Below are 17889 nucleotides of genomic sequence, written 5' to 3'. Positions count from 1 at the left end.
CTGTGACTGGGCTCGGTAGCGACATGGACGGGCACTAATAATGATGCCCTACGTAGAACGTGATTTTTTTCGCTGTCAAAAATATTTAAAATTTATTAAAAAATAAAATAATATCATTTTAATATATTTATAAATAAAAAAATATTTTGAAAACACTCAAAAAAAATCTATATGTTTTATAAATATTTTTAGAAACCTTTTTTTAATCCTTCAAATTCTATATTCAATTTATTACAATAATTTTCATAGTAATCTCATAGTTAACTTACATACTTAAATCTATTCAATATATTAATATTTTAATATTTATAAAATAAATAATAATATCTTGAATATTTATCAAGTCAAGTCAAATTATATTATATTTTTATTAAGATTGATTTTGAATCATGAAATTGATCAAATAATTTCAAATCAATCTAATCTAAAACTCCTTTTCCACTGGAAAAAAAAACGTCTTTAAATTTAGAACTAAATAAAACTATTTAAAATGTTACGCCAAACAACAAGTTATTTTTATCAAGACTCGTAATAAGAATCTTGAGATCATATATTTTTTATTTTCTTCAACAATAATCAATCGTGTTTGGTCCTTGTATTTCATACCATACAAATAACTTAGTTCGACATTGTAAAATTAAAATATGGACAAACTATTAAAAAGTAATAAACAAGAACGATTGAGATTGTGCTAATAAATATGCACGATTTTCAAAGCATCTGGATATATTTATTTACTGGTTTGAATGCATATGTAAAGTATTCAATACATATCTAAGAACATCGGATTAAAGCATCTATACTTCATGATTACTCAGAGAATGGAATTAATAATAATAATGTGGACTAAATCTTCAAAAGATGGAGCTTCTTATCTCCCAGGATTTCAAACCCTAAAGAGAAAGGTGGAATTTAGGGCTTTGAGTTTTGAGACAGTTGATCATAATAAAGAGACGAGATAGCGAGACAATAGATGAGGAGGTGTTTGATTATATTATCCACAGACAGAATGAGTAAGAGATTAGTCAAAAGAGTGGCACTTCTGTGACTGGGCTCGGTAGCGACATGGACGGGCACTAATAATGATGCCCTACGTAGAACGTGATTTTTTTCGCTGTCAAAAATATTTAAAATTTATTAAAAAATAAAATAATATCATTTTAATATATTTATAAATAAAAAAATATTTTGAAAACACTCAAAAAAAATCTATATGTTTTATAAATATTTTTAGAAACCTTTTTTTAATCCTTCAAATTCTATATTCAATTTATTACAATAATTTTCATAGTAATCTCATAGTTAACTTACATACTTAAATCTATTCAATATATTAATATTTTAATATTTATAAAATAAATAATAATATCTTGAATATTTATCATGTCAAGTCAAATTATATTATATATTTTATTAAGATTGATTTTGAATCATGAAATTGATCAAATAATTTCAAATCAATCTAATCTAAAACTCCTTTTCCACTGGAAAGAAGAAAAACATTAACAATTGCTGTACATTTTTTTCATGTATAAAATTAACAATTGCTGTACATTTTTTTCATGTTAAAAAAATTATGATCCAGGCCGTGCACTGTGCAGAGCAAGAATCTGGCACCTTGCTCAAACCCGAAGCCGACAACGTGGGAATTCGATCAGCATTACAACATTCAAACTGATGCCGAACGACTATAATAGCTAACATCTCGAGTTCTAACAGTGGACTGACATTACCTTTACAACTGGACTGATGTTCTCACCCACAGGATAACCAGGATAACGTATAAAAAGTATGTTTCTATGATTTCAAATCCTATATGAAGCCCTGGAGTATATATTTAGACTCAAGATGCAAATAATCAATGCCACGAAAATCAGCAGGTTTTTGCGTAACATGGCTGTAGGATAAAGATTTACTGCCGAATAAAAAACTGCAATTAATAACTCAAGATAAAACTTAAACCATAACCAAGAAAATCCAAGAAAATCAAGAATCAGAATCAAAACCACATAACACCGCGAATCCTCAGCAGTTCAGACCAGGATCTGGTGACAGATTCGATTTATTATGTTTTGGAACCATAATGGCAAAGGTAACTATCTGTTCCAGAGTGGTCAGCGCACAGGAATGCTAGCTACACTGAAGGCAACGCAGGAGAAGAACCAAGTATGACAGTTCTACCAATTTATCTTCTTCACAGTTGACTCTTCACTGTTGCAGATTTGATGATATCAATGAACTCCGGCTGGCAAAAATGAAAAGATGGGTAAAGAGCCAAACAACAGAGTATTAAAATAAGAAAGCAAGCGAGAAAGAATGGTGATGCTATAAGAAAGAAAGCAAGCGAGCAAGTCACCTTGAGAGAAGCTCCACCAACTAGAAATCCATCAACATCTGGTTGTCCTGCCAACTCTTTGCAGTTTGCTCCATTTACAGAACCTACAAACACGTGCAGATGATGCATGAGTCAGTTTCAGCAAGAATTTAAACGTCACAGGTTTACCAATCTAATTAGAGAGTAAAAAAGATGATAAGAAGAATGAAAGCAGTAGGGTGCAGATGCTTCAGTTTCCAGATCAAAGTTGTTCAGGGTTGTAATTTTTCAAATACAAAACTTAACTAAATACTTGCTAATAAAACATGATAATGGCGAGGAACAGTCTCATTCAAATGTTAAAGTTCAGTTCAGACCTCCTTTTTAGACCTTTGCCTTCGCCATTATTAAAGAAGTGTTGAGAGAGTGGCATTTAACAAACAGCAGTACCAGAATGGAACGAGCATGCACAGGAACACAATTATGCAATTCAAGCAAAGAATGGACAAGAGGGTGGGCTTAGCAAGATAATTTAGTCCTGGGAGATTGGAGGAAGGGGCAACTTTATCTAGACAGTGAATGAAAACAGCTTGTTTTGAATTATTATTCGATATTGTAACTTTCGAGGAGTAAGCAATATTTATTTGGAGAGTTATTTGCTGTCTCCAATAAGAGCCGTTATTGCCATTTTATAATTTTATTGTTACATTAATAATAATACCAACATTACTGTATATACAAGAGCTTGATAGTTTTCAATCGTGACTTGTCATCCTGTCCTTTCTCTACCCAGCTTCCCTTTTGTTTTTATGCCCTTGAAAGCATTTTGAGCTTTGACTTTGTTTTTAAACTTCAGTCTTGGGTTTGAGCTTTGGACTTTGATAATTTTTTAAAGCTTTAAAGCATCTTGGCTTTGATTTTGGCTTGTTTTGGGATTTTGAAAGCATTTTGAGCTTTGGACTTTGACTTATGCCAAGAGGCTTTGATTTTGGCTTGTTTTGGGATTTTTATTTTTTATTTTTTGGGTTTTGAAATTGAAAATAACTTAATATACATTTAATCTTTTTAAATGAACTTAAAAATAAAATATAACAAGAAAAATAATAGCACATTTTTAAGAACCTTGTTTCAAAATTGATAAATTTAAAGACTACAGTGGATATTTCAAATTAAGACCAATTTATTTTAAAAGATAGTCATTAATCAAAGTTGAATCAAACAAGATTAGGCTTTGAAATCCAAACCAAGGCCTATTAATTTCAGGCATCAATATATATATGTAAGTATTAATTTTCCCATTGATGATATCTTGTGTGAATTTTACCATAAAATTCTCAAGAATACATGGTTTGAGCAATAGTTGTCTACAAAAAGGACTGTGGCCAAACATACACAACACTGCATGGGAAACTTTCTAGTGAGTATCCATTAACACCTAACAACAGCAAAAGTTCTCATAATGAGTGAAAAATAGACAAAGTTACCTCCATAGATAATTCTAGTTGACACAGCAACTTCAGCACCAACATTGTCATGGAGCCATTTCCTCAATTCAAGATGGACCTGGCATATCCAATGAATAATGTAAACAATATGAAAAATGATTCAGATAGATTATTTTAGCAATGAAATGGACACAACAGATGGTATGGGTGGGTTGGTAAAATAATTTATGGAACAAATACTTTTTTGTGTGTGCGTGCTAGCAGCAGCTTTAGACTTGACAAGAATTTGGGTACATGTCACCTAGCCTAATTAGTTAAGCTACTCGACATTGTTCCAAAAGACTAGGGAAATTGAGAGAGGGAAGGAGTTACAGACACATGCATGTCAAGAAGTATTTAAGCTGCTTATCATCATTCAACCAGAGTCCATCATATAGACTGCTTAGATGAAGATCACACAGCTATGAGAGCATTACAAAAACATGTATAATCTTTCAGCTATCACAGTGCCGATCTCACAAAACAGTTGATATAAATAACAGCTCCGGCTGATAGACTGAAGAAGCCAATAATTTTAAGTTGATATAAATAATAGTTTTTGTTGATATAACATTCTCACATGAACAACTTCAAAAATTGTCAATGACACTTTAGAGAATACAAGAGCTCAAGTATAACATGTATAACCTTTCAGCTATCACAATGTTGATCTCACAAAACAGTTGATATAAATAACAGTTCTGGCTGATAGACTGCAGAAGCCAATAATTTTAAGTTGATATAAATAATAGTTTTTGTTGATATAACAATCTCACACAAACAACTTCAAAAATTGTCAATGACACTGTAGAGAATACAAGAGCTCAAGTGTAACAAATTTGCGAGTGTAAATATCAGCAGGACAACTGAACCGATTTAATACTTACTTCTTGGGCCTGAGCCGGTGTTGCAACCTTTCCTGTACCGATGGCCCAAACTGGCTCATAGGCCAAAACAACATTGTCCCAATATGAAACTTTAGCTGCAGGAGAATATGACACAATAAAAACAAAGAAAGAATGAATAGTTATTTAAATCAAGGTATAAATGAAAAGGTATTCTGGGAAAGATTTATTTTTCCTTTGTTGAGAAGGACCTAGTTTAGTTTTCTACTAATGCAAGGCATCATTACAAACTAGCTATGCAATAACTTCTCTATAAGCATGGCCTACAAGTAAGCATTCTTGAATCGATACAGAACCAACATTACCAAAAAATTTAATTGACAAACTGTTACCCCAACAATAGGGAATTACCTGCAATTGCTTTTGTTTGTGCAGCCACAACAGCCATTGTAGATCCTGACTCTCTCTGCTGAAGTGTCTCACCGACACATGCAATCACTTTCAAGCCTAAAGAAAGTGCATAAGCAACTTTGTCTCCAACAAACTACAGATGCAGGGATATGAATATGGTTTAAAAATACAGAAATATACAGTTGAAACACCAATAAAGAAAAAGCTTAATACAAGGTATAGTTGTACATGCTAAACAGCATATGTTCAGTGCATAAGATATGCACATCAATATCATATAGTTTACCTCACTTGACTCATTTAACAGAGATCTTCGTTCAGAATGGCCAAGAATCACCCAGGGAATGCCCAAATTCACGAGCATCTCAGCGCTGTCCACAAGAGACATAGACTTCCCAATAGTCAGGCAACAAAAATGAGAGTAAAAAGATCAAATATATTGTTAGTACTTAGAAAGTAAAAGTTCTCAGGAACAGATATTCAAAACAAAAAATAAAACCTGTCCCTCTCTAGCTAAAGATTGTCTTAAAATTTAACCTGTTCATACAACACTGTTATACCATATCTTATAACCATAACATGTCAACCAATTGGGATTCTTCTTTCCCATCCAAACACCACAAACTATTAGTCACAGACATGACATTGATAACCACAAAGATATATAAAAATACTGTTCAGATGATATTGTATATTAGCCCATAAAGCGATGGCAATTGGTAGTCACAGTCCCAATGAAATGGGGCACTAGGAAGGGGGAAATGGAGATAGTCCTTATCTTTAGCATTTTTACATGAAATGGCAATTGGTAGTCACAGTCTCAAGACTAGAACCAGCACCTTTATGGTTTGACCCAAATACAGATTAAACGAGCATTGGCATACCTAATCTCTCCAGTAAAAGCACCACCTTTGCGAACCCAGCAATTTTGGGCGGCTACTTGGAAATCAGGTCGTAGTAAACCTTTTACCACAGGAAGAAACACAAATGGAGGGCTCACAACAACCTCTGCAAGTAAAAAGAAAGAAAGGCCCACTGCACCATCAGAAACTAGAGCAATGTGAACAAAATTAGAGTACAGCACACAGCTCACGGAGAAAAACAGCAACTTCTTGATATAAAATGAATTTAGGAATGAAGTAAATAAAGGAACTCCATATTGGTTTAAATCCTAAATATAAAATGAAGTTAGGTAATGACAACTTAGGCCGACGCGTGGCCGCTGACATGCATGGCTTCAGTGTATAAAATCAAATTGTGCCCTTCTTTTTGTTGCAAAAGATTCAAAATATCTGTTCACTTCCATTTCAAAAAGAAAAAAACAAGAGGAAAAATCATGAGAAGATTAATGGATTTCCAATGCATCAAATTCAATGATCCCAAATCAAGCTTTGATTGCAAACAGTAACGTGGGGTTCAAACAAAATCACAAGTCCAAATTCAAGTTGAGTTGAATTCTACTTTTCAAACAATGTCAGATTTCACTAAATGTATGTAACTGATGCAGAGTTATAAATATGACTTAAAAAAACTTGCCGACAACATCCTCAGATGGAACCTCAGCTTCGTTTAACACGGTAACAATCTTCTTCACCTCCTCAGCGGTCCCATTCTGCAACCCCGACGAAAAAAAAAGCAAATTAATCTCAATTAAGACCCAAAATCCATGTCGGAAATACAGTCTAAGTATTTATGGCGATCACAAATTATGATAAAAAAAAGAGCAACAGTAACAAGTAATGGTAAAGTAAATAAAAGAGAGCATACACATTTCCAGTTGCCGCCGACGAAGAATTTTCTGACCATAGTTGAGTCGATTGTGTTCCGCGATGAAAACGAGACAGTGAATTGAGAAAAGAGAGAGAGAGAGAGCCGCTTATTACGGATGAGTCAGCTTGACACAACCAGTGCCTTGCCTTTATTGATAGTGTCTGAACCTATTGAGGTGACTGGCACAAGTTTTGTCTGATGTCATTTTTTTTTGTTGACCCTCATTTTCCTTTATTAACTTCTCTACTCCGCTTATTATGGGTTTTTTTTTTTTTTATTTGGATGTTCCGTCAATTTAACTGCAACTTAATTAATTTTATGAATTTAAAAATTAATAATTATATAAATTTTTTATATTTGTAAAATTTATAGGATTTAAATTAATAATTTTTAAAAAATAAATTTAAAATATAATTAATTGAGCTATACTTTTTAAAATTTAATTAATTTAATTCAACGTTTTTCATCCTCACCATGTATTTATTATTTTAGGGTGGATAATAGAGGAAAAGATTATTAATTTTTTTTTTTGAGATTTAGAGAGGTAGTAAGAATTTCCATTGATAAAGATAAGAGATTAAGTTTTAGTAACTCTAAGTAGGTAGTTTAAGCTACATTATATGTTGCGGATGAATTTTTTTTGAAAAAGTTAAAAAAAAATTAGAATTTGGTTATTGAGTGGATTAAATTTAATAATCTCAGCTAATTTAAAAATATTTTTAAAAAGTAATAACAATAAATAAATCAAATTAATAAAAAATTGACATCCAGGATATAAAAAAATAACAACATAAAAAGACCCTAAATAACATATCAAATTTGCAACTTAAAATATGAAATCAGGATAATCTCAAATAAAATAAAATGAAAAAAAAATAATAAAAACTAATTTGTAATCAACCAAATATTAGAAAACAGAATTAAAAAAATGCTAAAATAATAGAAGTTCACTAAAGCTAATATTCTAAACTTATGACCTCGATTACGAGGCTGACAACACTTTATAGAAAGCAAATTTAAAAAAATTATAAAGCAAAATCTTTAATAAACTAAATGTCAAAGAATTAAATTAATTTTTTTTTAATGAACAACCATGATCAAAGAAGAACTAAATTTTTTTGTTAATTTTTTTTAAAACTCGTTGATTTTATTTGTTAAATCTTTATAAAAAAAATATAATTTTGATATTCTTGCTTAATAAACAAATTAGCATATCTGAGCAACTCTAATCAACTTATTTAACTTGTATTCTAGGAGTTACTTGGGTAAACTCTCGGATTAGGTTTAAAAGAATGAAGATTTAACCTTGATCAACTCACTCTATTCGTGACCTAGGATTTCTTCGGGAACAACCCCTAAATCGGGTTTAATTAAAAACTAGGATTGAAAAAATAAGAATAAAATTTCATATGAAAATCAAATAAAATTAAACAATAAAAGATAAATTTGAAAATAAATAAATTAAGAAAATAAATAAATAAAAAAATTATAATGAAAAAAAATAGAATCCAATTAAAAAACAAAAAACATGTATGAAATTGAAAAGAAAATAAATTAGAAGAAGGATGAAAAGAAAAAATAAATATTAATTAAAAGAAAAGGTACCAAATTTAATATAAAAATAAAATAAAATAAAATAAAATGATAAAGAATAAAATTAAAAAAAAACATAAAATAATTTTAAAATAAATACAGAATAATAAAAACAATAAGTCCCTAATTGAAATAATACAACGAGATTTTAAAAGTCCAAAATGCTAGACTTCACAAGGGTAATCAAGAGTATTTCGGACTTTGCCCTCCATTTCAGACTTCACACTAGACAATCAAGAGAGGAAAAAACATATATATATATATATATATATATATATATATATATCTTAGATTAATTTTATAATATCAAATATATCCCATATAAAAATTTAAAAAATACTCCTAGAGCCAGCCTTTATGTTTCTCTCTTTCAAGAATAATTTAGTAAATTTATTGTGTGAATCCGAATTATGAGAGAGGTGCTATAGAAAAAAAACGCTCACTCTTTCAGTATTTTATTGCAATGTAACTAGATGAGGTACACCCGTTTTGCAGGTGCTGGTCTTGTACAGTCGAAGCCTTCGCTGTTTCCGAAGGCCAAGCAAAAAGCTGAAGACCATTAACGCGGGGCTGTCAGGGAAATCCGAAAATCTAGATAATTAAGAACAAATCACAAAATGAAAGGAAGCGGTGTGCATAGGGTCACAGAAGATGTAGCCTAGCAAGTAAGACAGGGCTGATGTACAGTTTATACAACAGAAAAACACACTGAACGCAAAAAAGACTGGAAAGCAGCATATATATCTGCAAGAAAGTAACGGTGAAAGGAGGTATTAGAGCAATTAGAAGAGTGAGAGTTGCCTGCAAATTAATTTGATGAACACATGTTAGCCAAGAGAAAGCTAAACCAATGAATACAAAAGAGTATAAACAGAGGGATCTTAGTTGTGTCACAGAAGAGTCAAGGCATGGGGAGCAGTAGGGAAAACTGATGTAAAATTTAAAGGGGATGAGTCGGAGTCCATGGGATAGCAGCAGGAGTTGTCACATTAATGAGCATCTTTTTGCAGGGATAGAAAGAAAGCGCAACAACATAATTAGATGAGAAGAAGATTCACCTAAGTGTGCGATGTTGGCGATCCTCGCTGTCTCTTTGCTTGCGGAGATGCGATCTGGGAATCTGAAGCTGAATCTTGCACTATATTTTCATCTTCAACGGTAGGATTGTCGGTGTGTGGTGAACCAGGATGGCTGTATGGAAAAAAAGAGGCGAAGAGCTTAAAGAGACAATGCATAAGCAACAGTCGCAGTTTTAACGAATGTTGTGAATAATGTTCAAAAGCAATACTGGATACATAAGGAGTGATCGACGCATGCATGGAAGGAGAAGGGTCGTAGTACGTAAACCTGCTGCGTGCCTCTGAGTCTTTGAAATTGAGTCTTCTTTTAGTTCCAGAGGGGGAGCAGGTGTCAAGATTTGCCAGTCTAGATGCATGAGGGTGTTTCTGAACAGGCTATATCTGCGAATTATACCTGTGGCAGTAAAGTGTTTGGAGGTGTGAGAGGAGTGGATCGTTGCTCTGTCAAAGAGCTGGATGAATTTGCAGCAAGGTGATCAGATGAATTAGGTGTTGCAGTTGTCAAAGTTGATCCAAGTTGTCTGTTGGGATCATCGATGGAGTTGCCATCGAAGACGTTTTTAGCAACAATGTCGCAGCCATCGGTCCCCGACTTGAAAGCACCAAGTCGAAGCTGGAAAATCCATTTTCTCTTCACTACTAAAAATAATTGGGATGTTGATTTAGCAATGAATCAACAATGGATTATGTATATATTAATTTTTTGATGTTAGTAACGGATTTATCAATGAAAAATCTGTTGCTAAAAAGAATAAATAATTTTAAAAATAGTATATTAAGAATCAGCTATTAGAATTTTTTAGCTGACTTGGTAGCAAAAAAATTTGGAACAAAAAAATCCACTGTTCTTAAAAAGAAAAATATTAGAATTACATTTTTATTAAAAGAAAGTGAAAAATAATTATGTGTTAATAATTAATTGGTGCACACATACCTTAAAAACATAATAAAAAAATTATGTTAGTTTCAATTAAAAATAGGTTGCTTTGAAAATCCAAAGTTAAAATTAAAATGAAAAAATAAAAACATACCAACCAACGGGAAATTGAATGTCAAAAAGGAACATGTGTAGTTATTGGAAAACAAATTGCCAAGACAAATCCAACCACATCTTGAAAGTATATTGTTGATCATCATACAACTCCACATATATTGTCTAAAAATAACATAGCGTACGTATAACACACTAGTGTGTGTTATTATTATTTTTATTAATATTTTATATTTATTAAAATATTAATTTTTTCATAATTTATTATAATTATAAAAAAATCATGATGAAAATATAAAATAAATCCTTGTACTATATTTTATTAATTTTTTTATTTTTAAAGATAATTTAATAATTTTACTGTAATGAAAAATGTAAAACATTTATATTGCCTCTAATTAATTTAATAATAATTAGTGAACTATGAAAAATATCAAATTACTCTAAATAGACTAGTCATTGATTTTTCATGAAAAAGGCAAGATAATAATTATATTAATTTGAATCTAGAGCCGCAATAAATATTTTGCCCTCCATTTTAGCTCAATAAGTACACAACCAAGGATGCTATTTTAAGGCTAACTAGTTGAAACTAGTTTACTACGGTTAAATTAAAAAAAGAAAATTAAACATAAGAAAAAAATTAAAGCTTAAAATATATTTAATATTATTATTAAACCTTATATAATAAATTAATTTTGAAATATAAGAGTTGCTTCCATATAATTAAATTGATCTGACAGGTTTTAAGATAATATAAACAATTAATAAAAAAATAATATAATTTTTTAAAATATTTAATATAATTATCTTTAAAAAATATTAAAACAAAAATATATTGTGCTTTCATGAATTAACACATCATGGATCTTCCTAGGTTTAAAAACTATTTTTTTTAATTATATTATAAAATTAAATATTTATAAAATTAAGATTAAATTAAATATCAAAATATTTGTTTGTTATTATAATAATCTTATAAAAAAATAAATTCAAATAATTTATGAAGATAAATTTAAATAAAATAAATATAAAAAGGATAATAAAAAATAACAAAAAAAAAGGAATTGAAAGGGATAAAAAAGGAAAAAAAAAAAAAAGAAGAGGCCACCTCCTCACTGTATGAACTTTTTAAGAGGTATTAAGTAATACCCTTGGATTTTGGGTCAGCATAAACCCTGACCCTATTCTTTTTTTTTTTTTTTTTTAATCTTGGTCCAAGTTATGATAGCCTTTTTACGAATAATTTTTAACCTCACCGGAACCAGCTATAACAATTAACAACTGTATAAATTTACTGGTATAATTTAACTAATTAAATTTTAAATTATTTTTTTAAATATTATTATTTTAAGTCTTATAAATTTCAGGGTACTGAAAATTTATATAATAATTAATTTTAGAATCCAAAAAATTAGTAAAAATATACACAAGCTGACCTGAATATTCATATTAATAAAAAAAATTAAAAACCATATGTTTTTAACAGAGGAGGTCAATTAAGTGGACCTAATAGTTTAAGGGACCAAAATAAAAATAAAACCAAAGGTCAAGGGTTGGGTTAAATTTAACTAATAATTCAATGAGTCTTTTATTATCTTTTCTTTTACTTAAAAAGTTCGATAGGTCTTGACACGCACAATAAAAGCCGAGCCTTTCTATCATATTATTATAACAAAAAAATTTTTTTTTGAAACTCACACATTATTTTACTAAAACAACCTATGAAACACAAAAATATTTTTAGAATCTTCAAGAAGTAACTACTAATTATTTATAGAAAAGGGATAAAAACAAAGAGAAGAAAGAAACATGATAAAAAGAATTAAAAAAATATAATTTAAAACCTAGAAATATTCTAATTATTTTTAGTGGATCCGAATGTAATTTTTATTTTTATTTGTTTTTCTTTTCCCAAATGGTTTATAAAATAAATATCAGTAGTTATTGCTTAAATATTATAGATTTTATCGTTAAATGCAACCCAAAGTTGCTATCTTTCTTGTAAATATCTATTTTTATTACATACAAATAAATACAATTTTTTTTTTACCCACATTGCAAGGTAAAATGTCAATGAAGATTAACATACTTTAGCTTTAATTAACATTTACAACTTTCTTTAGACTTTATAAATTTATATTTTTTCAATTTATTTTATAAAATAAAAGCATCATCTTTTCAATTCTCTTTTTATAATATTAAAAAACATATACATCATGCCGATACCTTCTTCATCACAAATTAAATCATAATCGCAACTTAGCGCAGAGTGCACTGAGCAGTGCCCACGGTCAAAAGCTGGTGGGTTGTGGCAAATATAAGAGATATTTTCAGGAGCCACCACAAAGAAACACTGAATTAAAAGAAAACACAGACAGGAGCAAATATAGAACTAGACAAGATCTGATAAGAAGCTATTTGAATTGCTGTGAGTCTGTCAGGTAGAACTAGACCGGATCGATTTGCTAAAGAAAACTTTTTGATTTACTGTGACTAGAATTATGATATATATATATATATATATATATAAACTATTTGAATTATGACTGGTACTAGAGCTAGACCGGATAAATTTCATGAACAGAAAGCTGTAATATAAATGGCCACAAAAAAAAAAAAGGGAAAATGAAGACTCCCAGACTCTTTAAAACTGTCCCTCGATCATACTGCGTGCTACATTCTACACGCTTTCAAGTTTCAAGTCTCATCGCTTTCTTTTACCATGACTGCTTGTCGTCAGAGATGCAAATGCAAAATCCCATTGTTCCTTATCGTATAGAGGTACCTTTTTACCATCAATGAAGGGAATCCAGGTATCTTCATTTGCATTTGCAAGAACCCATTCGGTCCTATCAGGAACATTAAAAGAATCAAAGTTCAAAGCAAAACTTGTGTTTGCGCCAGACTTGTTTTTATCACCCTTTAAATTCCCTGCAGACTTCCAAAATTATACGAGTTAGTTCAGAGGAAAAACAAAATGTCATAAGAGAAATCGAGGGGCCGATCCTTTAGTCTAAACAGAGATTTCTTACTCACATTAGTATCGGCATCAGAGTTCTCATTCAATTTTCCCTTCTTCTTTATGGTTCCAGTTTCCAAATAATATTGAACATCTTTCTTGGACCTGAACTTACGACCTGAGGCAGGATCAATGTAATACTGCACGAGATACAGACCATTTAGTTGATGCTTGAAATTTTACTATCTAAACGAATAGTCCATTTGTCAAAATAGTAATTTTGATACAATTCTCTCTTTTACCAAAAGACTTCTAACATCTACTCTAGGAAATCAAAAACACAGATTAAAACCACAGTTATGTGATGTCATGTGATGGAATCATAACACTGAATCTAGCCACGCAATAGAGTAAGATCTGACATTGTAAAGACAATAGAAAAATCTAATCACTCTCAAAATGCTTCTTCATCTCAAGAGTAGCATAGCTCTGAATTATTAATTCTGGCCATGCATACTGAAGCTTCTTCCAACCATTCCTGAACTTTGAGAAATGAGAACAGAAACAGTTCGCTTTTTTCTATCATGTCATGTCTATAAGTGTGTTATTCCTTTTGTCCCCATAAGGGCAGCTTGAGGAACTATTCTAACCATAAACAATTCTTGGAAAATTGGACAAATCCAGGTTAATGGAGTTTTTTCTTTCTTTCTCTCTGTTTTTTTTTTTTTTTTTAGCATGCAGGGAGGCAGCTTTATTTATCAACATCTTACATTGAGTTGATGAAGAGCTAAATGCATGGAGATTGTGAATTTTGAGCAAGAAAAAAGGACATGTGGGATATGTATATTTTTAGCAGTGTTTTGGGTTTCGTAAAATAAGTGAATTCAGAGAGCAATCTAAAGAGATGATATATTCTCAATTCTTCAGAGAGCGTTTGGGTTAAACACAGCACTTTTGGCAATTGGCACACAGAATAAGACTTCTTCGCCAATGAAGAGGAGTTCTAAAGTTTCATGGGTAATCTTGTATACTGTTCATCTGTTGTATAGATAGTGCACACGGTAGTTTCTTTTACTTCTACAAATAGTTGGGAACTGTCGTCGCCTATATTAGCACATTCTTTAACTTTATTTGTACAGTCATTTATCTGTGCTTTGCATGCAGGATATAATAAAAATGCTTAAATACCTGGGAAGGATTTTATAAGCTTTTTTAGTTAAATTTACCCCATAATATATGTATAACATTAGAGTTATTTTCTATTAGTTTTCATCTACAGTCAATATTGACATGGAGAATAAAGGAAATATAAAAATATAACTCTATGGAAACTATGAAAGAGAACTCTAAAATCAAATGAAAAGGAAAAGGATCTTATGATAGATAATTAAAGCTGTTGAGAATAGAAAGAGTAATATATCAAGCTTCAAGGTTATTTTTAGATAATCTATTTCAAATTTTCAATCCACTTGGTAGTAAGCATGGTAAGGAAAGAAAAAAAGACAAGTTTAAAATATTTACACTATTTCTTTATTTGCTCCACAATATCAATGTGTCATTGATTACATGATTTTTAAAATATGATATTCCAAACATAACTTTTAATGTTGCCGGCAGACAACAAATATTTGTGCATTTAAATATAAGCTAAAAGATATCACAAAAGTATGCCTATGGCTGTGGCATAAATTCTTACTACAAAGCTTATAATAATGAGACATTTTATATTTTGACTCTGAAGTTATACTGCTACGAGTTTAATGGCAGAAGCAATTGGAATTGGGGAAAAACACTATACCATCTTCATTGCTTTTTCTATAGTTACATACTGGATTTTCAGGACCTCAAAGATATGCTTCTCCATGATTTTAAGAATATTAGGACTTTTGATTTGTAAGGCGGTATCTTCAACCTCTACACAGGTAGAAACCAAAGAGCTTTTGAACTTAACAAAATTTTCAGAAATAAGACGATGCAATTAAGGCCATAAATGACTTTCCAGATGTCACTGCATTTAAGCAGATAGATCCAAAATTGAAAAAAATAAAAAATAAAAAGCTATTTCAAACAATGATCCAATTTTTTTTTCAAAAAAAAACTATAAACTAAAAATTAGGTAAAGATATAGTTTGTTGTCTTAAATTTAGTCACAAGTAATCAAATATAGTAGATAAAAAAAAAAAACTATAGTTGCTATGAATGGAAACTAAAAAAGATAATGACAGGCTAAAAGATCAACTTCATAAAGATAGGCTAAATGAATTTCAAAAATAAATAGTACCTTCTGGCCATGAGAAAAAAAATAAAAATAAATAGAACCTTCTTTTTTGGCCTTATATTAACCTCTACGCATCTGCCTTTGCCTTGGAGTTAATTGCCAATTACTTTCTAAAATCACCAATGCCTTTAAAACATAATATTTGTTTCTATATTCAATGTAATGATTTATTAGAAAACATATAAAAATGTAAGTCTACACGTATATCCGTTCCTATTTTCTCCGCTATATTCGTCTCCATCACACGTTCTTCCCATGTTTATTTCTCATTCCCTCTTCTAACATTCTCTGTCTTCTCTTATGTCTTTGTTTCCCCAACAATCAACATGAATCGGTGGATCAATTGTCCTCCAGACCTCTATTATCCTGCTTCTCTATTTCCTCATCTTTGCTTGTTGTTAAGATTTGGCACATCATGACTGAATAAGTAGTCATGTTTAGCCCATGATCTGTAGACAAAGAACGCCGCATCTATGTGTAGTTTTTTTACTTCTCTAAATGGTTGGGAACCCTTGTCACCTATATTAGCACATTCTTTCACTTTATTTTATAGGAGAAAAATCCTGTGAGTATGTGCATGTGTGCATGTGCGAGTTGGTCAACATCCCAGAGCCTGAACACAGGGAGTTACTAACAGCATTTGATGACTACGGAAGAAGTCCATGACGCCATCTCATGAGCTGTGCTGTTCCACCCTTTTCCTTTACCCATGTCAAACATATGTTGGTAGCTAAAACAGAGCTGAATACTACTTATTATCCCTTAAATACATGAATAGAGTTGTTCAAAGTGGCTAACACTGAAACACCATTTGAATTTGACCCAACTCAAGTTTTGACAAACGCCCCATGCTACAGAAACCCTTAAAACTACAATACGCAAGCATTTATGTTCTCATATTAGATGCAAGCTACAATGAATGAATGTAGAGAAAATAAAAATCCCCTACTGCTTCAATGTTTGAAAATAAAGTTTTACAACAAAATTCTAGCTCTCACAACCTAAAAGTATTTTCATAAATTAGTGATAATGCTGTAATAAGCCTCGTTTTATGAGATTGCAAATATTTGTAAGATAGCAGCTGAGTCTATCAGTAGTTTTTTTTTTTTTTTCATATCCAAGATTAAGCAAGCATGACGCATTAATACAATTATCTCCCCAGAAAAGAGAAAATCTAATTTGATGAAAAAAATGCTAATTAATTGAGAACGGACTGCAACTAACTAATTAATTGAGAACGAACTGCAACTAACCTTATCTACGGTGCCAGCTGTCGCGCCAGAGGTCCTAATCCGATCTTCAACAACCCATCCCGGCGGCAACCAACTGGTCTCAATGGTCGTTTCTGATGATCTTCTCTTCGCTCGAACAGGCGTCACCGGTTGTTGATTGCCTTTGTTGTTCGGTCTGGTTAGGTTTTCAACGGCGGTGGTGCGGGTGCTGGGGTTGATAACTGAGCCGTTTTGAGGGATGGCATCATCTTGATTGCGTACAGGCGGGTCCGTGCACGGAAATTGAGCCGGAGTTGCTGTGTCTGACATTGCTTGAAGATTTTGACTCTGAATGAACGTAGTATTTCCAAGTACACAAATTTTCGGTTTGATGAAAGAAAAAAAGGATTCAATAAAGGATCTTGCCCAGTCAACCTAAAGTAAATAAGAGGCAGGAGCAAACAATCTAAATTCACTATTTCAGACAGTGTAAATATGTTTTCCTAGCACACTCCTTTTCGGTTGCTGTTTTTTTTTAACCAGCTTTGTGATTTTTCTTTTTGTGTTTTTTTTATTATGTTATCTTGGTAATATGATCTATCATGACTAACTCAGTTTTATCCTACTCTTTCATATGATTTTTTTTTAAATATCATTAATATTTTTTCTAATATTATTTTTTTTATTAATGTTGGTAGTAGTAATAATAATAATTTTAACTTACAAAATAATACATTTCCACTTCTAGTTATAAAAAAAAGCTAAATAATATAGGTTTTCACTATCATTTTGGAAACAAATTATTTTGGATTATGATTAAAATTTATTTAGATGGGATGTGTAATTAAGAAAAACATGAAAAGTGTTTTAATATTTTTCATATTGTTTTCTTTTACTTTTTTTAAAAAAATGTTGTGCTCCACATGTCTTAACTAGTGGACAACATCCATT

The 17889-nt window shown here is 30.9% G+C and overlaps 2 protein-coding genes across 2 annotated transcripts; both read right to left on the bottom strand.

The window, feature by feature from the left end:
• Window positions 1–1923: 1923 nt before the first annotated feature.
• LOC105138347 (triosephosphate isomerase, cytosolic) lies at window positions 1924–6990 on the bottom strand. Its single transcript, XM_011044404.1, has 9 exons — window positions 6822–6990; window positions 6591–6666; window positions 5939–6062; window positions 5341–5425; window positions 5055–5187; window positions 4686–4780; window positions 3799–3877; window positions 2357–2439; window positions 1924–2245 (listed from the first exon to the last, which is right to left on the bottom strand). Exons 1-9 carry the CDS (start codon window positions 6858–6860, stop codon window positions 2195–2197), a joined length of 765 nt encoding a protein of 254 aa, XP_011042706.1. The 5' UTR covers window positions 6861–6990; the 3' UTR covers window positions 1924–2194.
• A 5885-nt stretch (window positions 6991–12875) lies between these two features.
• On the bottom strand, window positions 12876–17419 carry LOC105138345 (methyl-CpG-binding domain-containing protein 5-like). The gene is made up of 3 exons (XM_011044403.1): window positions 16981–17419; window positions 13527–13649; window positions 12876–13428 (listed from the first exon to the last, which is right to left on the bottom strand). Exons 1-3 carry the CDS (start codon window positions 17266–17268, stop codon window positions 13195–13197), a joined length of 645 nt encoding a protein of 214 aa, XP_011042705.1. The 5' UTR covers window positions 17269–17419; the 3' UTR covers window positions 12876–13194.
• Between the last annotated feature and the right edge of the window lie 470 nt (window positions 17420–17889).

Source organism: Populus euphratica, unplaced genomic scaffold (assembly GCF_000495115.2).
Source record: "Populus euphratica unplaced genomic scaffold, PopEup_1.0 scaffold88.1, whole genome shotgun sequence".
NCBI lineage: Eukaryota > Viridiplantae > Streptophyta > Magnoliopsida > Malpighiales > Salicaceae > Populus > Populus euphratica.
This window is presented reverse-complemented; position numbering and strand designations above follow the sequence as displayed.

Excerpts from the sequence above, each read along its gene's own strand:
- LOC105138347 (XM_011044404.1), bottom strand. The coding sequence starts at position 6,860 with ATGGTCAGAAAATTCTTCGTCGGCGGCAACTGGAAATGT. Across the intron at positions 6,667-6,821 it reads TCGGCGGCAACTGGAAATGT|AATGGGACCGCTGAGGAGGT; the intron begins GTATGCTCTCTT and ends TCGGGGTTGCAG. Across the intron at positions 2,440-3,798 it reads AACTAGAATTATCTATGGAG|GTTCTGTAAATGGAGCAAAC; the intron begins GTAACTTTGTCT and ends ACGTGTTTGTAG.
- LOC105138345 (XM_011044403.1), bottom strand. The coding sequence starts at position 17,268 with ATGTCAGACACAGCAACTCCGGCTCAATTTCCGTGCACGGACCCGCCT. Across the intron at positions 13,650-16,980 it reads CAGCTGGCACCGTAGATAAG|TATTACATTGATCCTGCCTC; the intron begins GTTAGTTGCAGT and ends TATCTCGTGCAG. Across the intron at positions 13,429-13,526 it reads ACTCTGATGCCGATACTAAT|TCTGCAGGGAATTTAAAGGG; the intron begins GTGAGTAAGAAA and ends TAATTTTGGAAG.